General features: G+C 40.0%; 1 protein-coding gene across 3 annotated transcripts; it reads left to right on the plus strand.

Annotated features, from left to right (window-relative positions):
- The first annotated feature begins 2592 nt into the window (after positions 1 to 2592).
- On the plus strand, positions 2593 to 26391 carry LOC131258123 (uncharacterized). Of its 3 annotated transcripts, none has more exons than XM_058259212.1 (2): positions 2593 to 3075; positions 26160 to 26391. In XM_058259212.1, the coding sequence occupies exons 1-2, from the start codon at positions 2699 to 2701 to the stop codon at positions 26338 to 26340; spliced, it is 558 nt and encodes a 185-aa protein (XP_058115195.1). In that variant the 5' UTR covers positions 2593 to 2698; the 3' UTR covers positions 26341 to 26391. The 3 variants fall into 3 exon arrangements, with proteins under 3 accessions (XP_058115195.1, XP_058115196.1, XP_058115197.1); XM_058259213.1 differs by lacking the exon at positions 26160 to 26391 and adding an exon at positions 10343 to 10385 and having other exon boundaries at positions 2598 to 3075; XM_058259214.1 differs by lacking the exon at positions 26160 to 26391 and adding an exon at positions 25062 to 25417 and having other exon boundaries at positions 2600 to 3075.
- Positions 26392 to 26621: the final 230 nt, after the last annotated feature.

Genomic DNA, 26621 nt, shown 5'->3' on the forward strand with positions numbered 1-26621 from the left:
CTCTCGAAGAGGGGACCAAGCTTACTTGAAATGTTTAGAGAGTCCTTCAATTTCGGAGAATTGGAATCCCCTAAGCTTGTTTGGATTAACTTAAATGTTGATGGGTCTTCAATTGATGATCCACTAATTGATAGTTTGATAAAGTCATTTATAGTGCCTTTCTAGCTGGTTTGCGTGGAGTGATCTTCTATCAATAAACTTAGATAAGACCTTTCGTTAAAAAAAAATAAAAATGCACTCTATCCATTAGGTGCACCCACTTCATTTGTACATGGATTCCAAAAGCTAGTGTGATCCAAACTTACGTGGGCCACACCACAAGGAACAATTGGGACCCACCATTAAAACATGCGTAGGCCATTGTGCTGTTTTGTTTTTTAGTATATCATCTAATCCATTCAGAGGATGCTCACCACAAGGATGAATGGTGGGTCATGTTGTATGATTTTAGAGGTTTTAGGCATGATTTTACATTGTCTGACTCACTTGGGGCTTGGATCACGCTTACTTTTGGGATCTACAGATAATATAAGCAGGGCCGCATGATGGATGGACAGGACTTGCACTCAACATCATGGTGGGCCCTGGTCAATGGATGGATTAAGATCATTCACTGTGGGAAATAGGTCATTTTCAGGTTTTGGAGTGTCCTAGACGATGCAGGTGGCGTTGAAGATTTGGTTTTGGAGATGTTCTTAAACCAGCCAGCCAGCTTCAAAACGTATGCGCGCTAGCGTGCCTGTATTGATAGTCGTTTTCCAAATAGTCACTGGAACAGCAGAACGTCTGTCCCATCCAAGAGAATCAAAAGAGAAGACTTCATCAACATTGTCCATGGATGCGGATGGATTAGCGTTGATAATTCCAGATTTCATCAATTCTCAACAAGTTCAAGCCTAGTATTTTTTAGGGCCGGGGTTGGCTAGGCTTTGGGCTTTGAGCTTGGCCTAGCCTGTCAATTATACCTATGCATCATGCGTGTGGGACATCTGAGCCGTGAAAAAGATGGGCACAACACGAAGGCTATAGAGAATTGTGGATGCTCTGATTGAGTGTCATAGATGATACAAAGGCGTATACCCAACGTACCCGTAATTCAAATTAAACCGTCCAAGTTATGGATTCCATTTTAAATGTATCATCTACCAAAAAGTTAAGCTTTTTGATTGTCTGAATACCGTATTAGTGGACATTTATTGGACGGTCGGTCCAATTTCAACAAACAAGTGTCCACACAAATAAGAGGCTAGGATATCTCAGTCAATTTGATTTTGGGACACTGGCTTAGGGACAGTGGTTTTTACAATCTACTCTGTTTAGTTTGAGTTAGTTAGGAAAAAATTAGCACCGTAGACTCTTCCATACTATGCTTTTTTATTTCTTTCGACACCCAAAAATTTATGCTACCAAAGTAGATTCGTAGAGTATGGTAATAGAGTCTTGAACAAAAATACTCTTAATCTTTAGACAAAAGCAGTTGGAAAAGTGAGGGTATTTTCATCTCTATGAGTTCGTCCGTATGGATAGAAGTTTGAATTAGCGTGTACCACGATTCACATATTCGGAGTGCTTGTACGGTGTGCATCGAGTGTCATCTTCTGCCAGAGCACTAATAAAGTGGGTGAAGATTACCTAGGCTGGATCAAGTCATTGGGTGGCCCACACCTGTAACTGTCCTCTGTACATTGATATCAGCATCATGGGCCTGCTCGATGAGCGGTTGCACCGTGTTTATCAATTGATACTAAAATCAGGCCCGTCCAACCAGTAAAATAGGCCGCATATTTATTTTGATGTTGCGTTTCCATTGATAAATGGATCTGATCGATTTTCATATTAGATGATCATCATAGTATGGCCCACCTTTTCCATGGATTGGATATTCTACTACGTGGCATCTTTGGACTCGGATTGCACACTATAGCTAACATCACCCACTATCGGTACTGTGCGCACTATGATGTATGTATTTTATCAACAACGTCCATCCATTTTTTCCAACTCATTTTAGGGAATGATCCACCGCTTTCTTGTGGTTTGGTCCACTTCAGATTTGGAGATCTTGAAAAATAGATGAACGGAGTGGATAAAACAAATACAGTGATGTATTTGTTTTATCCACGCCGTTCATCCATTTTGAAAGATAATTTTAGTGATTGATCCCAAAAATGTGGTATATATAAATCTCATGTGGACCACATCATGGGAAAACATTAGTGACTGAATGTCCACCATTAAAAACCTCCTAGGGCCCACTGTAATGGTTATTTGACATCTAACCTGTTGATTAGTTCATACAAACTTGGATGAAGGGAAAAAATATATATCAGCTTGATCCAAAACTTTTGTGGCCCCAAGAAGTTTTTAATGGTAGATGTTCAATAAAAACTGTGCGGTCCACTTGAGATTTGGATCAACCTCATTTTTGGGCTCGTACCATAAAATGATCTGGAAGAATGGGTGGACGGCATGGATGAAACACATACATCATGGTGGGGTCCACAGAGCACCGACCACTAGCCATTGGCTAGTGGCAGGGTCAGTAGCGAATCCGATTCCGGCAATCCGTGTGTCGAGGAAAGAAATGCTGTACGATGGCATACAGAATAGCAGCTGTAGGTGTCTGTTCTCCTCCTCCTCTCCTCTAGTTTTGTAACTGAAAAACCCAAAACCCCAAAGGACAGAAGCATAAGCCTCAATGAATTTCGTCAGTCGGCAGTTATCAACTGCTCTCTTCCGACGCCCTAACACCATCACCATAGGCTCTCTCAGTGGATCGTCCTCCTTGTGGTGGGGCCCATCTTCATCGGTGGTAGGGCCCCACTACCAGCATCACCAGCTGCAGGCGAGCCGAGGGATTCGTGTTAGAGTCTTGAACGGAAACCTGGAGCAGGCTCTAGCTGTGATGACCCGGAAGATGGTCTCGAGCGGCATCGAACGGTTGATAAGGCGCCAGCAGAGACACCATATCAAGAACTCGGAGAAGCGGGTCCTTGCCCGCAAGAGGCTTGAACACCGCATCCGTTCGCAAGATCTCGCCCGCAAGCTTAGATCCATTCTCATCAAGAAAGTCAGGTAGTTTCTCTCTCTCTTTCATTCAATCAAAATCCTAAAATGAAATCATAAACCCTAGCTCTCTCTTGCTATCTGATTAGGCTGTTAACGGAAATGTTCCAGTCGGGTCCTTGTACCCGGGCTGACCCTGTTTGGGTCTTGATGGGTCTCGTTTTAGACATCCCGAAACCGGATCCGAGTGGGTCTGGTTACCTTGATGGTTATCAATGTGGTCTTTGGACCTTGGTTTCGAGTCGGGTCCGGTCCATCCGGGTCAGATAATTCATTTACATGGTCGGGACCACTCAATGGATGGATTAGATTGCACACAAACACATGCTTCTTTGACACATGCATCTTATGTAATTGGGCTTTCTTATACGCATCTGGCGTAGCAAACCTCATTACTATTACTAGATTTAATTAATAAATAATGTTAGTAATAGAATTAATTGGATCCAATCCGACCTGAATTTTAACTGGGTCTAAGATGGTGGACCCAACCTGAACCCGACTAAACCTGACCATTTAACTTTGTTATTTGAGTCCTTTTTTCAGAGGTGTAAGTTTATTGATTTGAATAGGGATATCCTTGCCATTTTGTTTGTTTATACTTTAATGAGTAGGTCTCAAGTCCAACTTGTTGGACTATAAGCTACGATCCATCTAGTGGATGACTTCCAACCTTTCATGTGTGTGCGACATCTTGGTGCCATTGTGAGGATTGCCTTGTGCAAAAATCAGCAACATCCGCTCATTGAGTGGACCATAGTTGTATTTTGCTATTTATCAATGCCGGCTATCCATCATTGGTATAGGGTGATTGAAAGAATAGAGAATACTCTCTCTAAATGGAGAAGCCAGTTTATTTCTCTTGGAGGCCGGATCACTTTGATTAAAACAACATTTTCAAATATGCCCCTATACTTTATGTCTTTATTCAAGTGCCCTCAAGTGGTGCTAACGAGGCTGGAAAAACTTAGAAGAGATTTCCTCTGGAGGGGCTCAGAAGAAGGATTTAAGTTTCCTTTGTTGAAATGGGAGGAGGTTTGTAAGCTTCTCCATCTAGGTGGGGCAGGACTGCAACCTCTCAAAACAATGAATTTGGCTCTTCTCGGTAAATGGCTTTGGAGATTTGGTACGGAAGAAGGCATCATGTGGCGCGAAGTCATCTCCTCTAATTACGGAACTTCCACTGGGGGTTGGGAAATTAAGAGGTCTTCTTTGTATGGATGCTCATATATTTGGAAAGCGGTAATGTCATTGAGGGATTTGTTTCAGCAAGGCGTGGCCTTCTTGGTGGGGGACGTGACTAGAACTCGTTTTTGGGAGGACTGTTGGTGCGATGGTAACACGCTTCGCTCCGATTTCCCTTTGTTGGTGAGTCTAGTGCCTTTCCGTGACATGACGGTGGTAGACTGCTTTTCTAAGATTGGATCTTCGGTTGTGTGGGTCCCCCCTTCTAGGAGGAACCTGTCTGACGAAGAGGCTGCTCTTTTGGGTAGGCTGCACTTGGTTTATCTGCAAGGAGGTCCCGACTCTTGGTGTGGATGCTGCATAGTTCAGGTCGCTTTTCGGTTAAGTCGTTTTATGGTAACATGCAGTCTCGTCATTCTATTCTCCAGGATCGGCATGCCTTTCATTTTTGGTTGTATGGGGTGCCTCCAAAAGTTGCTTCTTTTACTTGGTTGGTGGGCTGGAAGAAGGTCCTTACGATCGACAACTTATAGAAGAGATCTATGTTGATCCCTAACATGTGCTGTATGTGCAACCGTGATGAAGAAACCGGGGATCATCTTTTCATTTTCTGCTCATTCGCGAGAGAGATTTGGGATTACTTTCTTGCGGAGTTTAGGGTGAAGTGGGTGATGCTAAGGACAGTTCCGGATCCTCTTTGGGTGTGGCACAATGGAGGTTGTGGGATTGTTAATCATTCCAATTGGCTTCTTGCTCTGCTAGCTATTTGGTGGGCCTTGTGGGGAGAAAGAAATGTGAGGCGCTTTCAGAACTTGTCTAGATCTAAGCGAAATGATCATTTTTGGAGTCATTTCGTTGTTATTGGATTGGGTAGGGATGCAACCCCTTTGTTCTTTTCGTTAGTCTTTGTTGGTTGTAGTTTGAGCTGTGTATTCTCCGTTTTCTGTTTCTTTTTAATAAAATTTTCACCCTTAAAAAGAAAAAGCCTGCATATTGTTTTCTATGGTTTGAACCACCTGAGTAGATGGGGCTGATTTTTGCACTAGTTGATCCTCATGGTGGGGCCAACCTATTGGCAGGGTTGGATGTCATTGGAAGCAGTGTTTTAAATAGCGAATAGCGTGTAGCATAGTGTTTGCCCCTCTGAAGTGTGAGGTGTAAGCTGCATGCTACTAGACTTCTAATTAAGGTTCTTGGTTGCACCAATTTCATGATATTCAGTACTAAATTAGACTGATTAATAATGAAATTTAACAAAATTTCATGATATTTGGTTAATCAAAAGTAACAAGAAAGGGCAAGGATTAAGTATGAAGGTAAAGAAAGAGCAATGAAACTGATTTAATATTGTTATTTATATTATATTGCTAAAAGCATTAAGAAGGTTAACTAATTCTTATTTGAAATAGAAAAATGTAACAAATTATTAAAAAAAATCCATTAAAAGTGTTAACTAATTTTTACTAGAGATAGAAAAATGTAACAAATCATTGAAAACATCATATGAAGTATGTAGCACGTATCGTATGCAAATTATCATGTAGTGTAGGTTACACCTGACTTAAGCTATTTTCATGAGCTACATTGTGTTAAGGCCATGCTATGTTATGTGGCGTTAAGGTTATGCTACGTTACGTAGCGTAAGCTAGACGCTACATAGCGTAGCTATTTAAAACACTGGTGGAAAGTTATCCACTGGGTGGATTGTACCTTATAGTCCAACTAGTTGGACTTGAGACCTCTATTTTAATTAGGTTTAACATCTGTGTACTTGTAGAATTTTTAAGAAGGTTTTATCAGACTTTTTAGTTTTGGTTTAAAAAGTTTGTAGAACATTGGTTTGTGTTAGTTTTAAGATTGCTTGGTTAGCAAGTTAAATGTAAGATCCTTCTAACTTGGTGCTGCTCATGCTTGCTAAAATTTTGAAACAAGCTTCCACGGCCCTGCACCTGAACTTGTTGCCACTTCGCTTCATGCTTCATGGAACTAAAATGGCGCAACCCGGTTATCGGGCAAATGAGATATCAATACCTAAATTGTAAAATATTAAAAAAAGTATACCCACAAGAAAAATTGAGTAGACAGGGAGAGAACTTTATTGATATCAACCATGGTGTCCCGTAAAGGCCATTACGGGGCTGTAAAGGCCGTTATGTAAAGGTAACAGTGGCAACTGTTACACGTTACGGGGGCCGTTAAGGTCATAATGGCCGTTACAAAAAAATGACTTGTAAAAGCTATTACAGCCCCCTGTAATGGCCCATTACGCCCCTTGTAGAGGCTGTAACAGCCCTGTAACAGTCCACTATGGGGCCAATACAAGTTTTTTGAATTTTTTTTTTTTCAATTAAAAAAAGAGAGACCGTATTAGGCGTTACGACCCCTGTAATGGCCGTTACACCTCCTATCATAAAGGTAATGGTGGTGGTCGTTACGGCCATCGTTACTGTCACGGAATACCTTGATATCAACTTTCTTTCCTAACAAAAAATTTAATAAACTCACACCCAGAAAAATATTCGAATGACTAACTCCTACACTACCACCCCCTTTTATAAATCCTAAATGAATCTTTAATTAAAATCCTCTAAACAAAGAGTTTGATTTTAAATCAATCACAATTATTACAAACCAATCTAATCTTCCTTAATATGGTAAAGCCTAATACAAAGCAAATATGGAAAGTAATTATATATGTAAAACCAGCCCATATCCTTAAACATATCAATTACATTTTTAAATCAATCCCCATATCTCTTAAAAATAGTAAATTGCAATATTTGATTCAGGCCCACAAACCTATAGATAATTAGTTAAAAAATCAGCACATGTTAGGCCCTATGGTGGGCTATGGCCTACGTCTTCTTGGGTCTTATAATGGGCTTAGCTGGGCCGTGGGCTGCATCAAATCTCCCCGGCTTCGAAAGAACTTTTCCTTGAGTTGGAAACCAATTTCAATCTTTGGACTTATAATAGCTATATGATGAATCATATTCTTCTTTGATGGAAGTTGATGGTGTAACCTTAAGCATCGGCTCAACACAACCTTTGTTGGAGTCCACTATATATGTTGCCTTTTTTGCCTGTGCTTTTGTTTGTTTGTTGTAACTTTAAAGTTCTTTGTGGATCCTAAAACATTTTCTTTGTTTTTCGTGCCACAGTCATCTTTTACAAAGGTGTTTCAATTTGAGTATTGAGACCCACTTGCATGTCTATCAATGTGACGGTCGTCTGTCGCTATCATTGGATTCACCAATTGATCCATTAGTGAATTCAAGTGTATGTCCAACGTTAATGCAACGATCACTTCAGATGTCAACTTTTCCTTTGGCTCCGTTGATGTCTTCGTCATTTTAGGAATTTCTACTTTAATTCTAGGCTCTCCATTATGTTCTAACAATCGAAGGATTTGATTGTTGCTGTCTTTATAAGCCGGGGTTGCCCATTGTCGGTTAGGACCTTGGTGGGGACATTCCCCTGCGTGTCCACGTGATCCAACTTTTGTTTCCGGATTCCCTCAACACCAGAGCTCCTCCACTTGATTAGCGAGGTTGCCTACTGCATGCGTGAGTTGATCTACTTGCTTTGCTAGTAAGTGTATCAATTGAGCTACTTGCATGAACTCTTCTTGTGCGACCTCCTTTGATGCCATTAGGAGATGACATGGAGCTGAAAAATCTCCAAAGACGATTTGCTCTGATACGAAAATAGTGCAACCCGTTTATCAAATAAATGAGATCTCGATACCCAAATTGCAAAAATATTGAAAAAAAGTATTACTCACAAGAACAATGGAGAGAGAGAGAGAGAGAGAGAGAGAGAGAGAGAGAGAGAGAGAGAGAGAGAGAGAGAGAGAGATAACTTTATTGAATCAACCTTCTTTCCTTACAAAAACTTTAACTCACACTTAGAAAAATATTCGAATGACTAACTCTTACACCTTCATCCCCTTTTTTAGTCCTAAATGAATCTTTAATTAAAATCCCCCTAACTAAGAGATTGATTTCAAATCAATTACAATTTATTACAAACCAATCTAATCTTCCTTAATATGGTAAAAGCCTAATAAAAAGCAATCATGGAAATGAATTATATCTCTAAAACAAGCCCATATCTTTAATTATCAATCACATCTTCAAATCAACCCCTTATAACTCCTAAAAATAGTAAATTGCAATACTTGATTTAGGTCGTCAAACTTGTAAATAATGAGTTAAAAAATGAGCACAGTTAGCCTCGATGGTGGGCCATGGGCCTACGTCTTGCTGGGTCTTACAATGGGCCTAGCTGGGCCGTGGGTTGCATCACTATTAGCTTAGTTTCTTTGTCAATTTCTTTTTTTTTTTTTTTTTTTCTTTTGAAAGGCCACAAAACTTTTATTAAGAAACAAAACAAAGCGAAAACAACAAAAAAAAGCGAAAAACAACAAGAGAGGGACGCTGAGCAGGCGACCCAAATACAGCTCAAAGAAATTTAAATTACATCTCCTAAGATTAGATACAAAAAATGCCCATTCGACAACCAACGATCTAATCCTTTGGGAGATGCTTCTACCGATTTAGAGGCATTATTGAAGCACCTCGCATTCCTCTCTTCTCAAACAACCCACCAAGTAGCAAGAAGAGCCATTCTCCAAAGGATCTTCTTCTCTCTCCCAAGAATGACCCCATTCCAAGTTGAAGGGAGACAGTCCATTGAATCTGAGGTGACCCACATAATAAGAAATCGACTCAATATGTCCTCCTAGGTCGGACCCAAAAATGGGCAATGCAAAAATAGCAAGGTGTACCATTGCGGTAATGGTGGGCGTAACGGTCCCCACCATTATCGATATGGATACGGTATCAGCCGATATGAGGTTGTAACTGCTAATACGGTGCTTGTAACGTCTTCTTTTTTTTTTTGCTCCAATAATTCTGAAAAAATAGTAAAAAAATCCAGAAAATTATAAATATTCCAAATATGCATTCATTTATAATTTGAACATGTTTATGGTTGTGTAACGGTCCAATCTTTGGTGAAAATGTTGTATCGGGCCGTTTGATGAATTTATGAATTTGACAACCTAGTACTGGCTAGAAATCTTTTATATTTAATTATCTAACTATATAATATCAATATGAATTAATTAGAATTAATCTAATACCAAAATATCTAATATTTGTAGGTATTGGTGTATTACATACCTTGTGACTTGTGTACATTTTATTTCAACATACAATCCAGGGACTTTTGTGTCCAATTATGTAATTCATATATCTAACAAATTAACATCATTTTCCCAATAAATCTTAAGAAAAAATTTGAAATTATATTCAAGTAAATAGTGTTGTCGATTTAGAGCTGATTTGGTGGACCAGTTGATGCCCCAAATCAACGTTAAATTCATGCAATTTGTTGGCACTTATCTCACTAATGGATTGGTGGATATTTATTGAACATTGAAGAATAAAAAAAAAAAAATCAAATTATCCTATTTCAGAAAAACAAGTGTTTGCAAATTAACGGTGAAAATCGTTTAAACAATTTAATTTTGGGATTTTGACTTGGCAATAATAGTGCTATATTTAATTTATTAATTTTGAGTTAATGTATGCCTCATGGACAATTTTTAGGCCCATGTACATGGGGCCCACCATGATGTACGTATTGTATATAAATGACGTCCATCCATTTTATTAGGCATGGTCCAAAAATGAGGTAGATCCAAATCTTAGGTGCACCACTAGTGGGTGAGGCCTTGAAATTGGGGTCCACCTTGATGTATTGTATATCCATGTCGTCAATCTATTTTGCCAACTCATTTTAAGGTATGATCCAAAAAATCAGGCAGATTTAAACCTCAGGTGGACCACTAGTGAATGACACCATGAACATAGGACCCACCTTGATGCATTTGTTGTATATCCATGCCGTCCATCTTTTTTGCCAACTCATTTTAGGGCATGGTCCAAAAAATGAGGCAAATCCAAATCTTTGATGGACCACACAGTAGGGATTGAATTCCCACAATTAAAACTTATATTATTATTATTATTATTATTTGTTATTATTTTTTTATAAGCTGCGACTTGTGTTTCCCTTGATCCAGGTCCATGCGATCTTATCAACAATTTTGATGGTAAATAAACATTACAGTGGGCCATAAGAAGTTTTTAACAGTGGGCATTCAATCCTACCGTGCGGTTCACTTGAGATCTGGATTTGCTTCATTTTAGGGACCATGCCTTGAAATGATCAGGAAAAATTGATGGGCGGCATGGATATACAACACATAAATCAAGGTGGGCCGCATGCACTAAAATAGTGCAAGTGCACTAAGCGGCATGTGCCGTAGACTACTTGACAAAATAAAGTGCGTGGCTGTTTTACAGCCATGCCACCTGTTCGTTTTTTTCGAGACAGAGAGGGAGAGAGAAATGAGAGGGAAAAAGAAAAAATTAGAGGGAAAGAGAGGGAAAAAGAGAGAGAAGGAGAAACCGAGAGGGAACGAGAGAGAGAGAGAGAGCGTGGAGAAGGAGCCACACGAGCGGTGGAAGAAGAAGAGGAAGAGGAAGAAGAAGAACAACAAGAAGAAGAAAATCAGGTTTGTTTGTTTGTTTGTTTTTTTTTTTTTTTTTTTTGTTTTCCTATTTTCTTTTAGGGGGCTCGTAATGGCCGTTTCGGTTCAATTTTTTTGGACATTTCCATTTTAACCCCGTATCGTGTAATGGTAACCGCCGTTACCATTATGTATCGGCTAGTCTTGGGAAGACCACACCATGAGGTCTTCCTAAGAGTGGCCATCTCATTACAATCAAGAACATTTCAGTTGACCAATGTTATTCCATTTGTGGTGATACTGACATATTGTAGTGTGGTCTCCTCCATGCTGGAGAGACATGACGAATGAGGAAGTTAAGGATTTGGTGAGTCTGTTGGATCATCTAAAGGGTTATTCTCCTTTGGTAGAAGGAAAAAGACTTCATGGTGTGGCATGGGGCATAGCTTGGGTTGTTTTGCCTTGATCTTCAGTTTACAATCGCCTCTTTCAACCTTGGTATTGTGGAGCTACCCCAAGAGTTGTGGCCTTTTTTTGGTTCACAAGGAGGAAAAGAGCGCTAATGATCAACAATTTTTAAAAGAGATCCTTGATCTTCCCTAACATTTGTATTATATGTATGGGTGAAGCGAAAAATGATTGATCATCTCTCTGTACATTGTCCCTTTGCTCGGAAGGTTTGGGAGTGCTTCCTAAGCACCTTCAATGGATCGTGGTTGATATCGAAGTCGGTTGCAGATCTATTATGGGTGCGGCATGGGGGAGGTGTGGGAAAAGAAGAAAGGCATTGTGACGCTTGGTTATTATCGTGGAGTTTTGGAGGACATGGGGGAGTGGAATTGCTGATGGTTTCGAAATAGGAGTGCTTTTGTGGAAGATGTTGTGAGGAAGGCTACGATCGAAGTGGTGGGATGGGCTTCCATTGTAGAGGCGGTTAATGCTATCAATCTTCTCTCTCTCTCTCTCTCTCTCTCTCTCTCTAGTTTGCAGTGTTGGGTTATATTCTTTTCCCGCCTAGCTTATGCTTTAGCGGTTTTTTTTTTTAAAAGAAAATCTCGTTATCTTAAAAAAAAAAATGCAAAATATTGTTCAAAGGAAAAGTGAAATGTAGAAACATGAAAACAAGCTACCAATGACTACCCTCCAACTCATCAAAACTCTACAACCTTAAACATTCAATATATATTTTTTTTTCTTGAAGGATGAAAAGAAAATATATTAAAAAAAAGGCAATAAGCCAAAAGAAAACAGAATAGAACAAAAGAAAAAGAAAGAGAAAAAGAAACCTCAAAACGACTATACATCTTGAAACAAGACAAACAAAAATTAGTTAAATCCAAGGATTGTGGGAGTGGTTGAATTTTCTAAGAGATTTAGACTATTCACCCACTCCTGAAGATCCCGGATTAACTAATTTTAAATAGAAGAAATAGAGAAGGGGAGGTCTCGAAAGCATTGATTGTTTTTCTCTCTCCAGAGGACCAAGAGGGTAGCCATCACCGTTAACTTCCAAACAATCGTGGAGCTCTATTACTCCTAAGCAAAAAGGAGAGAGTGGACCGAATTAGGCATCACCTAATAGACTTGAAATCTGTTGCAGATGCCGGACCAAACCTCGACAACAAATGGATAGAGAAGGAAGAGATGGGGAATGGTTTTTGCATTGGCTAGGCATAGAAGACAAACATTTGGGAGAGTCAGCCCACACCTTTGAAGGTTGTCCACTGTTAAAACTTTACCCCAGGCAAGCAGCCAAATGAAGGCTGAAACTTTAGGGGGAGCTTTGTAACCCCAGATGAAGGAAGGGAGCTCCCCGAATGGGTGAGGGGGGCTCGAAGATGGAGAAAGAGGGATTTTGTAGAGAGTTTGTGAGAAGAGGAGAGTTTCCAAGACAACCAGTCATCTTCCCCTGGAGAAGGGTGGACGCCATGAAGGAGCTGAAGGAGATCCAACAATGCTTCTGATTCCTCATAAGTTAAGGCGCTTCTACAAAGAGGACACCATATCCTTGGTCCAATAGGTGAGAGTTGATTAGAAACAGAAATCGAGATATCGGAGGAGATTCTGGCTAGTCCAGGGAATAGAGAAGCTAAGATCCTATCAGATGGCCATGGGTCTAAGTGTTCGAAATATCGGTATCGCTACAAGTTTAGCTGGCTGGGGATATGGAAACAATATCGATGTCATTGATAATATCACTGATAACTGGAAATGTGGGGAAACATGAGAAAAATCGTGGAAATTTTCAATGAAACTTCGGGAGATGCTAAAATACACATATTTGCTTATTTAGGAAACAAAAAATTGCAAGAAGAATGCATATATAATAAATTTCCATTTAATGAGGGGCCTTAAAAGCATGTTTTGTTGTAAGAATTCGGTCCAACCATCCATCAATCCCATCTATCCAACCATCCTACTTTCCATCCAAACATCCATCAATATTTGAGAGAATTGAAAACAAACAATATTTTGCCGAGAAATCGTCAACAACTGAAAAGGAGATGAAAGAATGTGGTCTATCACCCATGTTGCATTAATGATAATATTGTCGATAATTTAATCACTGCATACAACTAAGTGCCCACAAAAAAATTTGAAATGGATTTTTTTAATAAATAAATTTTTGGTGATATCAATACATTGGTGATATTATCAAAATGTCGCCGATACACTGGTGATACAAGCGACACTTGGATTTGTACAGTCGAAAATATTGGCAATACATTGGAGATATCGATACGTTGGTGATACAAGTGACGCCTGGAATTTACACATCCGAAAAAATTGGTGATAGATTGGTGATATCGATACATTGGCTACTTAGCGATACATTGCCGATACCTGGAATTTCTAATATTTCCGGTGTTATTGGTATCGCTGAGTTGGAGATAGAGATAATATCGGGGATATTTCTATAATATTGAAGATAATCTAACCAAAATCTGATCCTGGAGCTATTTCCCAGATTAAAATATTCTTTCAAGGAATGGGGGTTTGAATGGGGGTTTAAGGCAAGATATGGCCTTCCAAACAGAGGAAGATCTGTAGTTGGAGGGCTTGGTGAACCATTATTCAGGCTCCAAACCATATTTACAGGCAAGGATTTCCCGCCACCAACTTATAGATTCGGAAGTAAATAGCAGAAATGCTGAATTGAATTCTAGTAAGGCCCTAATACCAACTCCCCCTTCCGAATAATGACGAAAAACGTTAGACCAGTTTAGCAAATGATAATTGTGACTAAGGGAGCTTCCATTCCAAAGGAAGTCTCTTCTAGGCTTATCAATTTTTTATATAATCGACCTAGGACAGCGGAACATCAACAATAAATAAGTTGGGAGATTCGAAAGAACAGATTCAATCAACTTGAGCCTTCCACAGTTAGGAGACAACTCTTCCAGGGAGCTAATTTCCTTTCCAGTCTTTCGATGATAACATCCCGAAGATGATCGGCTGGCTTGCCAATGCATAGAGAAAGTCTTGGATATTCGGACGGGAAAGATGCAGCTTTGCAAATTGCAACCAAATGTATCTGCAAGGGAGAATAGGAGATTGTCAGGAATATTCATACCAAAAAGTTCAATACGAAGTTGCATACTCCACCAATCATAACCCTTTTCAATGAGTAAAAGTGCCACAAAGGTAAACCCTGATTATAAGCTTGCCTAACGGTGCACGTGAGAGAATGAAACAATGACATTCTCACACAAAGCTAGGAACTCTTCAATTAGATTCAAAACCTCCCATGCGAATTGACCTGATTTGCCCAATTGATGGCATTGCCCCAATCCCCTCTATGTAGAGTGGTCTGAGTTGGCAATTTATGACCGCTTTTGTCCTTCGTAACATACCAGCCGCTTCTATACAACTTGAGCTACGGGATCCTAATGGACAACTCAAAACTTATTGTACCTGGGTGGTCCCTCACAATTCCTCCCATTCCACCCAAACCCAGATTTCCAAACGAGCTACCATTGAAATTCAACTCATCCATCCCTCGGGAGGAGCACTCCATCTTTCTCTTGGTTTAAATCCACAACTAACATTAGTCACTTCCGACCAATTAGTCCTGACTGTTTGCTTGGATACCCCTTGAAGATTTCTATTTACTTTGCTTCAATCCATTATCATCCCACAGACTTTCTAATAAATCTTAACCAAACTATTGGATTTCACCTGGAATACTATCTTGCAATGCCATTCCCAAGGGACAGACCTAGTAGGGGACATATCTCCATTCCACCATCAATAATTAGGGCCTCCAAAGATTCGGACATTCCCCAAATAATGTTAAAGCGATCGAACATGAAGGTCCAAACCTTCCATGCAAATCCCCAAATCAATAATAAATGAGGGGGTGGATTCTTCCTACAGGACATTGACCAACCAACAATGGGGGAGGGGTGACCTCTATTTTTCAAACGGTCTAATGGGAGAACTTTCTTACGGCTCGCTATCTAATAGAGTGCATCAATTTTAAGGGGACCACACAAATGGTATCCGGTTGATCCTCCATACGAGTACTTCACCTTCCATATATGCTTCAAAGAATGATCTTTGCTAAAAGATCCCATTTGATACCAATTCTATCTCCTCTTTGCTTGATTGAGGAATTTACTTCTTTGAGTGTGTTCAGAAGTCGAGTCAACATTTGAATCCTCTCGTCATGCAGACTCCTCTTGAAACTAGTGAACCACACCACTTTTCTATCAATATGTTGGAAATTGGAATGTATGTTGAGTAACCTCTCCTCTTTGACTCGATACGACATGTGGATTTCTTGCATAAGGGCATCTCCCCACACCACCGGTCTATACCAAAACAGATTCTGTTTCCTGCTCCAAGTCTTAACTGAATCCCCTCTGACCTGAAGATATCACTCTTGAGAAAGCTGACTTGATTTTGCAATTTTCCCAATTCGCTCCCATCCATGTGCCAAGAAATGTATTTGGATGTCAAGATATTTTTCCATGGATCATTCTCACTATGTCCTATCCTCCACCACCATTTACCCAATAACATGGAATTCATCTTGTCCATATTCCTTATTTCAAATCCCCCTTGCTTCTTGGGTTTGCACACATCCTTTTATGCCTGTATGTGGTAGTTATGACTATCTTCTTTTTCATTCCATTGGAAATTCTTCTGGGAAGATTCTTTTTTACTTGCAAGTTGCAACTTTGTACATACATTTGTAAGGAGAATATTTATGCTGGAATATTAAGCAAAAACTGCCTTAGTTATTTTAAGCGAAATTTACCAAAATTTATTCATTCAATGTTTCTTAATCTAGAAGTACTTAAATTAAAAAAATATTAAAACACTTGAACCACATGATTTTTTTTTGCCACATGACACATTTGTGTACTCCTGATACCACTCTCTGTTAATTTTCATGTGTAATGACAAAATTTCCTTCGGAGCTATTTTCATTTCTACACATCATAACCGAATCCTCTATCACACCCATTTTACCTAGCATGCAAAACGCGTGAGCTTGTGGGGCTCACCGTGCTGCATATGTAAAGTCCACTCCGTTCATTAGTTTCCATCATTTTTTTTTTCTTTTCGGAAAGGTGATATTATTAGGTTCCATCCTTGATTCTAGGAATTGGATAAAAAGCCAGCGAGATCCACAACTTAGGTACAACACCACAATGAACAATTGGGATGAGATGCCAACCATAGGTTTGTGTGGGGCCATCATGGTGTGTATATTTTATTAGAGCGTTAATCAGGTGTAGCTCACCAGGATGAAGTAAAAATAGAAAACTCATCCTAATCCAAATATCAACCTGATCCAAATATTAGACGGGCTACACTATGTGAATGTAGAGGTTTTAGGAGCAGCTTTACATTTTCCCCATTGGTGTGGCCCATAAGAGTTTTTATTAGCCTAATCTTTTGTACGTATAGTTCAAATGATGGGTTCTTACTTGATGGATAGAGTGGATTCCCTAGAAATAAGAAAATGACTCTCGAAAATCACCTCCCAAAAACTCTATATCCTCTTTAGAGGATTGCCAATTTCACACAAGTGTAGAGCCATACACTACCACATGCACTTCACATGTGCATATACGAAATACTTCTATGAGATTTGAGCTTTTCACAATGTTGGTAATAATGCTTAGATCTTTGGCTTGAAAAATTAGACAAAATTCCATTCTTTGGGTGGGCCACAATGTACAAATCAAATTAAACAGTTATTTTTTTTTTTCTCTAAACATTAAATTTTTTGATTTTTTGTGGCCCACCTTGATTGTGAAATAGCCCCCTTTTTTCCCCATAATATCTAGTAGCATAGTTCACTTGATGGAAAGCTTAGATCTCACAACCATGTCACGGTGTTACACATGCACTTGCATGGAAAGCGCATGGGCCCACATGCAGGTGGGGATTAGAGAAACAAGAACACCTCTCTTCTTGTGGGCTTAACATGAGCCATTGGATTCCATCCAAGGTCTCATGTTTAGCCCACAAGAATCAAAAGGTTTTAAATGAGCTACCCTAGCTCTAGGTACCTCGCGTCCTAAGAGCCCTGTGGGTGGAGCTTTCATGAGATCACCTTGTCCATCAGGTATGCTGCCTCATCTTCACCATGGGACCTAGAAACCGTGACCATTGAGAATTCAGATAGGCCCTACTCTAGGAAAATGTTGAGATGGGATGCCCATCGTTAGTTCTGTGTAGTGCCAACCATGGTGTTTGTATGACCTTTAATCTATTCTTTTCATGTGTTTCATCAGGATGAAAGAATTACCCAAAAATCATAGTATTCCAAAACTTCGGTGGGCCATAACCACATGAATTTAAAAATGTTTGGAAGTATAAATTTATGGGGTGGTCCACTTTACTGTCGAATCAGCTTGATTTTTGGTATCAAGGCCATACAAGGGGTGATGTACCTATCTCTCTCCAAACCAAAAAAAAAAAGAAAAAACCCACCAAGGGGTGATGTGCCCAGTGGACGAAGTGGATTTCATGCATGCTAAGTCGTTTCCTCTTGTTAGAGAACCCCGGTAGGTTCGCAGCCAGGTTAGAAAGAATTTCCCCTTTTTGGAGGAAGCATACAATGGAGGTTGAATCCACTACAAAGCTTTGTCAGTTAACCTTAGACTACAACGTGATGTGTGGGGTCCACGTTGATGTGTGTATGACATCCAATCCGTCTATCATGTGTGCCCACTTGTATTATCCTTGGAGCTCAAAAATAAGACCAAAAAAAACCTCAAATGGGTCACACTATAAGAAACACTTGGGGTGGGGACTTAGGCCATTAAAAAACCTTCCAGATTGTTAGTGGGCCCCACTGTATTTTTTATATGTATGTAAAACAACACGTGAAGCAAGTGTTGTTACTTGTGTGAAATACCCAAGCTTTGTGGGGTCCACCATGTTTTATATGTAAATTCTCTTTGTCCATTAGGTGAGAACCATTATTTGAATTGTATTAGAAAAGATTAGGCGAGTAAAGACTTTGATGCCCACATTAATGGGAACAGTGTAAAACTACTCCTAAAGCCTCTTAAGTTCACATGGTGTGGCTTGCCTGATGTTTGCATCAGGCTGGCTTTTGTATTTTCACTTCATCCTGGTGAGTTACACCTGATTTGCAGGACGGGGATTGCGTCCTACCCCCGCCCTACCCCTGCCCGGACGGTAATCCGTCTGAGCAGGGATTTGTGGGGCGCATCGTGATGTAAGTATTTTATCCACGCCGTTCATAGTTTTACTCAAATCATTTTAATGTATGATCCAAAAATGAGGTAGGTCGGGAGTTTAAATGGACCACAAAGTGGGGATTTAACGTTCACCATTAAAAACTTCTTAAGAGCTGTAGAAGTTTCGGATCAAGCTGATATTTGTGTTTTCACTTCATCCACGTCTGCATGACCTTATTAATAGGTTGGATGGTAAAAAAAACATCATGGTGGCCCTTAGAAAGGTTTCAACGGTGAGTGTCATTATCATTGTAGCTTCCTTTGATGTGGTCCACTGGAGCTGTGGATGTGCTTCAATTTTTTTCTTATATCTTAAAATTATCTGATAAAAGTGATGAACGGAGTGGATAAAACACTTAAGTCACGGTGGGCCCCACAGATCCCTACCCGGACGGATTACCGTCCAGGTGGGGGTAGGATGCAATCTGCATCCGATTAGCCGGTATGCTGAGAGATACACACCATGGTGGCCACATCCACAAACCTATGGTTTTATCCCGTCTCCATTGTTCCTAGTGGTGTTGCCCACTAGAGCTGTTGATCTCACTTTGATTTTTTTTTTTTTCTGAGTCCTAGAATCGAGGATGGAACCTGATGGATGCAGTGTTGTCATGTGCAATCGCATAAGTGCATACACTAACTCAGATTGCATATGCCATGTAGGAAGTATGCCATGGCATACTTTAGTATGTCTTGGTTATATGATGGCATAATCGCCTAATGATGGCATTCTCTAGTATGCCATGGCATAATGACCAACAGTCAAGTTTCTTGTAGATTGTAATAAGTTGTAAGTTGTAACTTGTATTGTATGCATCAGCTCGTCAAGATTCAAGTTATCAATGCAATTTCTATGTTTGTAGTTTTCAATAATTAATTCTTTCTTAGTGTAACTTGTTGATTATTTAAATTTGTTTTGTTATTTATAATGTAATATAATATTACTCAACATATAGATGGCCTATTAGTCAAACTACAATGAAATAGGTAAATAAACCCAATCTAATCACTTGTAGAAATTAGTCAGTCATAGTTTTTCTTAATTTTTAAGATGTTTTAATGATTTTCTTTTCTATTTTTTTAATTAAAAAAAAGCCATCAGCCTGAGTGATCGCTTATGCGATTATGCGATGGCATAAGCGATTGGCCCAGGCTGATGGCTTATGCGAGATTATATGCGATTTGACAACATTGGATGGACGGAGTGGATTTCATATACAACATGGTGGGCTGCACAAGCTCGTGTGTTTTATGTGGTGTGTAAAACGGGTGATGTAGAGGATTTAGTTGTACAAACGGAAATGGCTACCAGGGGGCAAATGATGTCATTATACATGAAAGTTAACAGAGAAGGGAACATAAGTACACAAAGGTGTCTTTTGGCAAAACTTTCGCGAGGTTAAGGTGTTCTAATAAAATTTTAATATTAAGTAGTTTTACTTAAAATAATTTAAAATGAATTTATTTTGGTAGAATTTCCTTATTTTAATTATTTCTAATAGAATATATATATTGGAAAAGTGTCTAATTTAGACTGGCCTGCATTCATCAACATATATTTTGTCCAGACTGAAATTGCAACCTCTTGGAGGATGAAGGACGACATTTTTACTCAATAAAAAAAGGAAACAAGATAAAAAATCAATTCAAAAGAGAATGAAAAATTTAATATACAATGTAGAGGTTAATCTGTCATCCACAATGGACATAGAGGTGGCACTTGCACCTGCTTTCACTACTCTGCTGTGCTATTGGCAACCTTGCTGACATTAGAGACCACAGCCCGGGCAGTGTCCAAGTCAGCCAATTCCTTGATAATACTTGCCAATCTCCGCAGGCCAGCTTTGGATCTTGCCTAGCTTATAGCAGTGGAAGAATGTCATTCTACAATAACCGAGAAGATACTGGTTTTGATGCCACCTTTAGAGCTTGAAGAACTGCTGCTGCCTTGGCAAAATCTGAATTGGAGATACCAATAAGGCCAGATAAATCCACAAGAGCCCACCAGGGTCATGGATTGCACCACCTACCTTTACCTGGTTTAGCAAGAGAACATCCATCAATATTGGTTTGAACCAGCCCTCTGATGGGGCTTTCTATCTAGCTACATAGGTTGCTTTATGCCCCTTATGAAGCAAGATTTCTGGCCAGTTATGATTCAGCATTCGTCTAGAAATACCTTTAAAGTTGTGATTCACATGATCCCAATTGATATGCATCTTGAAAATTCTGTTAACCATTGATGTAGTAGACACACTTTTCCCTGTAAAAATCATGTTGTTCCTTTCCAGCAACACCTCAAATCACCACGTGGAACATGCTGGCACACAGAGTTCCCTGCAGCTGAGACCCAACTGTTAAGCAGCTGCGAAATAATAGCAGAAGCAACCAGCAAATACCAAATTTAGCTAGCCAAGCACCCCAATCCAGATTTCCCTTCATGCAATGAATAAAGAGGTGATCGGCATCCTCCTCTTCTTTAAAGCAGATAACACACCTATTTGGGATAATCAACTATCTTTGTTGAAGTTGATCCACGGTCAAGAGAGAGCTTCGATTTTTAGAGGCATGTTAGCTGACCATAATCTGCGGAACCGGTGGGGGAGCTAGAGGAGGGATAGGCTAAGAGGGCTGAAAGGGATTTCATAGAGTACCTACCATCTGCAACCATACTCCAGATATGTCCATCCTAACCACTGCGGGGAATATACACAAATTGAAGACATTTGAGGCTAAGAATTCCAAATCTTCCAAGTCCCTTCTAAAGACCGGACACTACACATTCGTTATCTTTTGTAACGTATATGCCACCGTACAATCTTTGTTCAAGGAAAGTTTAAACAAGTCTTTGAACTCTTAACACAATATGCAATTCCCGGACCCAGAAATATCTCCAGAATCTCACCCGATCACCTTTACCTACTTTAAAATGAAGGTAGATACTGCAGAACCCTGCACCCCTTGGGTCATGCCGAAAGATGTGGTTGGCATGCTGGATACACCAATAAAGATACCAAATTGCTGCGGTGTCTGACTGGCTTGGCTACTCTATGGACAATCTGGAGGGAAAGAAACAATCTCTGCTTCCGGGACCTTCCCAGGGTATCAGATTTGATTTTTTGTGAAGTGGGTGACTGATCACTTGCTTTCCGGTCTTAGGATTGTGGGCTTGTTCTTATTTTCTTAGTTTGCGTAGAGTTGCAGGCCTTGGCTTGGTTGTTTTTGTCTCAAGTTGTATAGCTGTCTTAGGTTTTTTCTGTTTTCTTTTCTTTTTTGCTGTGTAGTTGGTTTTTGTTTTGTTTTTCTTTTTGGGTTGCTTTGGCTCCCTTTAGTAATGTTTGTGATCTTCCAAAAAAAAAAGAAGAAAAAAGAAAAAGATATACCCCTCCATTAAAAGGAACCCAATCTGTGAGAGGCAAGGTGAACCTCCCACCCATTGCTGCCATGCCGGATTTGACAACTCCAAGAATCCTGGTTCTCTCGACTTCCCCACACCCTATATGCCACCACCATTTGCACAGCATGGCTGTATTCACACCTCTAATCTTCTATAAGCCCAAATCCCCAGAATGAACAGACTTGCACATCTCATCCCAGGCTACCAAGTGAAATTTGCAGGCAACTGCCTCATCATTCCACCAGAATTTCTTCCACAGGGAGTCAATTTTCTGTGCCTCCTTGATTGGGCACTGGAAGAGGTATATCATGTAAACTGGAATGCTCACCAACACAACTTTTAACACAACCACTCTTCCTTTGAGAGTGAGCAATCTCCCTTTTCATGAGCCAACCTCCCTATCCAGTATCTGTTGACCACAAAAAAGTTTTAATGGTAGGCGTTCCATCCCACTGTTTATTATGGTGTGGCCCACTTGAACTGTGAATTTGTGTGATTTTGATCTCATGTCCTAACATGAGCTGCTGAAATGGATGGACAGAGTGTATATAACATGGACATCTTGGTGGACCCCACACAGCTTTTGGTTATGGCTCTCATGACTCGGCCCGACTCGTTTGCGTCGGGCCTGACTCATCTAGGTTGACTGGACCCTGAGTTGAATAAGTTGATCCAAGTCACGAAATCTTTTAGCCATGGTTTGTATTGAAATCCTCTACAACACCTGTTTTATGCAGTGCATGAAACACTCAAGTCTATGCAGCCCATAATGCAGGGGCATTTTCACACCGGGCTCGAGTGGGGTTGCCTGTGGGATGCAGGGGCACACTTAGGGTGGGCGGCCCGTGTGAGGCGGGTGGCTTGTGTGAGGCGAGGCGGGCCCCACCTGTGTGAGGCGGGTGGTTCGTATGAGGCGGTACCTATGTGATTTGGGGCCCATGAGGAGGGTTCGGCTGACCATGAGATGTGGGGCCTAGGCTATGAGATAAAAGGATTGATTCGCCATGCTCTAACAGTTCGAGCTTTTAGAGCAGGTGGTTAATTGTCCTGTATCAGCCCACCATGTTGTATATGCAAAATCCACTGTGTCTATCAGGTTGTATCCTTGATGTTAGGCCGTGAGGCCAAAATAAGCGAGATCCACAACTCATATGGGCCACACCACATGGACCAATGGGGATGTGATACAAAGCATAGTTTTTATGCGGGGCTACCATGGTGTCTATCTTTAATCAAAGCCATAAAGAAATTTTACATCGTTCCCATTGGTGTGGCCTATATGAATTTTTAATCCATATTGTCCAAATAATGGTTCTCGGTTGATGGGCAGAGTAGATTTTACTTATACAGGATAGTGGACCTGATAGAACTTGGGTGTTTTAGGCACTGCGTGAAATAGTTGTTGTAGATGATTCTAGTTCATCCCTGTCCCTCTCTACAGGGGGGCTTTTTTGTCATTTTATTAATAATAATATCGGCATCTGTGCGATTTTCTAACTGTTGTCGATGGAAGTTTTAGAAAACTAATATCATGTGGGTATTTTCAATAACGGCAATTAATGGTATAGCTATTTGCAAAGTTATTATTTTGACCTGGTTTATTTGCAAATACCCCATTTTCGAAGTGAGAGTATGCAAAACTCGATCTCTCAGAAAAAAAAAGGGAAGCGAAAAATCCCCCCCCCCCCTTTTTCAACTTCTAAAATACCCTGGGCCCTTCTAGAATATTCCAGACCTTTCTTCAACACTTGGCCTCTCTAGAGTTTTCTAGACCCTTCTACAGTACTTCTACGCCTTTATAGAACTTTCATTCATTTTTATTTTTTTTTAAAATTTCAATGTTATACAGGGCTTATACAATACTTCCAACCTCATCATGTAGCCTAAGGTTGAAGTTTGTGTAACAATTTTGAAAAAAAGAAGAAGAAAGATAGCATCCAGTTGTTGCATGCATAGTTCAAAACTTGCTGACTCAACCCATAACATGGCTGAATCAACTTGACTCGGTATGATTTCAAGCCGAATTAGTGGGAAACTCAGTACTGAGCCTGACTTCGCCTGGACTCAGAGATAACCATTGATTTGACTCGATGGCTCGGTTGACTCAACACGACTCAGTGCGACTTGAACCAAGTCACTCAACCTTCTGGTAAAATATTTAATTAAAAATAAAGGTGGGAAGTGGGATTCAAATCCCCAAACTCAACTAAAGGAAGCAGTGCACTTAACTAGTGAGGTATTCATGTAGTTGTCTACTGATACTAAATTTAATTATTTTATATTTAGTATAAATAATAAAATACCCTGGGCCCTTCTAGAATATTCCAGACCTTTCTTCAACACTTGGCCTCTCTAGAGTTTTCTAGACCCATTCTACAGTACTTCTATGCCTTTATAGAACTTTCATTCATTTTTATTTTTTATTTTTTTAAAATTTCAATGTTATACAGGGCTTATACAATACTTCCAACCTCATCATGTAGCCTAAGGTTGAAGTTTGTGTAACAATTTTGAAAAAAAGAAGAAGAAAGATAGCATCCAGTTGTTGCATGCATAGTTCAAAACTTGCTGACTCAACCCATAACATGGCCGAATCAACTTGACTCGGTATGATTTCAAGCCGAATTAGTGGGAAACTCAGTACTGAGCCTGACTTTGCCTGGACTCAGAGATAACCATTGATTTGACTCGATGGCTCGGTTGACTCAACATGACTCAGTGCGACTTGAACCAAGTCACTCAACCTTCTGGTAAAATATTTAATTAAAAATAAAGGTGGGAAGTGGGATTCAAATCCCCAAACTCAACTAAAGGAAGCAGTGCACTTAACTAGTGAGGTATTCATGTAGTTGTTTACTGATACTAAATTTAATTATTTTATATATCCCTTCACAATCCTATTATTTTCAATTTACAATAAATAAATAGAGTTGAATCATGTTGGATCGAGTCTTCAGGTCATCCTGGCCCCGCAAAACATCGAGTTGAGTTTTCGGTTTTTGAACTATGGTTGCATGTGGACATGTATGCTACCCTACTGGTATTCATGAATTGAGATGGAAGAGAATACCATCTCTGCTTTGCTACATGTCCCCCAAGGTTTGTCAGCTCACATAAATTGATCTTTTGACTGTCACTGCTACAGGGGTCTCTGAGAATAGCTTTAAAGGAGGGCATGCTATATGGGAGTGCTCACTGGACTCTGAGTTTTTGAGATGATCTCCTCATCATCTATCTCATTGTTAGTTTCATCTATTCATCAATCTACGGTGAGGTTTTCGTTGTGAATTGTTTCCCCCTTTTTTGCTGACTAAATTTTGCTTGGAAGCAATTAGAGTAGCAAATCTGGTCTGATTGCTCATCTCAATTATCGCTGTTTTAAATCCCCGACATTGACAGTATGGCTATTAAATTAATATAAACGAATACTCTGGGACCCGCATTGTGTAATGGAGATGTCGACTGATACCAACTTCTGAAAAAGACAGGTGATTGCAATCACATTCCTGTGTATGATTAGTTAATTTGAAATACTATGGAAGTTGCTATCCACAGGCGTCTAGGTTCCGAGCCCCTCATAGGTGGGCCAGCCCGTGTATTTGTCTGGGGCTGATAATCAGGGAGTTCCGCTCATCAGGGAGAGATATCTCATGTTTTGACTATCGACCTTTCCACCGTCGAAAGGAGAGTGATTTCCGCGTATGTGATGTTTTTGACCGTACACGAGCAAAATCAGCTGTGCAAATCAGTTTTCCTTTCCGTTATTATCCTAAAAACCATGCCACTTTAATTTCCTCAAAAAAAGTTATATAAAAAAAAAGTAGGCATGGCGATATCCACATTTTTTGAGTGATCTCATGTTTTAACAACTGACGTTTACCCATTTCCATGGAAATCATGTATGCTTAGAACAAACAGGTCATTTAGGATTTTTTTTTTTTTTTTTCCTGCAGATTTTCCACAGATTTCCTCAGATGTGAATTTGAATCTCCGATATGTAAGAAATATGAATAATCTTTAAGGTCGATTTGCATGGAAGGAAATTCAGGACTGTTTAGGTCACAAATCTGTGGTCTGAATTTAGGCCTATTGGGCCAGTATTCCGGTGTTGCCCTTTTCACCCCTAGATTGGAAATTTAAATTTTTTCCTAACATGCCCTCACTGGGAGTTTGCTAATTTACTAGTTCCGAAGCATGATGTTGTTAGAATTTTGGAGATTATACTGTATTCTTTCCTTCCTAGGATGTCACTGGTGCTGCCTGAGACCTGTTCAACCCCGGCCAGGAAAGTAAACCCTAGGTCTGGACGCATCTGGGCATGTGATGGGCCAAAACAAACAGGCCTGAGTTCATCAAGATCTCTAGCTCAGTCATCTTCCGTCCAAGCATCAGGCTGTTCATTAGGCATGCCCTATGCTGTGTGATCCAAACGCCCCGAAACATATGTAATAAAAAGCTGGGAAGATCGAATCCTGCTGAATTCATGGATTCTTTTGACAAGCATGATGTTGTTGGGTCCGAAGCCTTGCCAGTGGTTCTGGCTGTGGCAGTGGGTCAGTTTGGCGTATGGGTCAGTTTGGCTATGTTCTAAGTACATAGATGATTGGGCTAAGTTGCAGGTTGGGCTTTGGTACCCATCCCAACCCGTAGGAGTTAAATGTGTCTTTTCTTCTTGGCTTCTTTTCTTCGGTCCATCTTAGTCATA

Source organism: Magnolia sinica, chromosome 10, assembly GCF_029962835.1.
Source record: "Magnolia sinica isolate HGM2019 chromosome 10, MsV1, whole genome shotgun sequence".
Taxonomy (NCBI): domain Eukaryota; kingdom Viridiplantae; phylum Streptophyta; class Magnoliopsida; order Magnoliales; family Magnoliaceae; genus Magnolia; species Magnolia sinica.

What these genes read in the sequence shown, in the direction of transcription:
- LOC131258123 (XM_058259212.1), top strand. Translation starts at nt 2,699, where the DNA reads ATGAATTTCGTCAGTCGGCAGTTATCAACTGCTCTCTTCCGACGCCCT. An exon ending in ATTCTCATCAAGAAAGTCAG is followed by an intron (nt 3,076 to 26,159) that starts GTAGTTTCTCTC and finishes TTTCCTTCCTAG; the next exon opens with GATGTCACTGGTGCTGCCTG.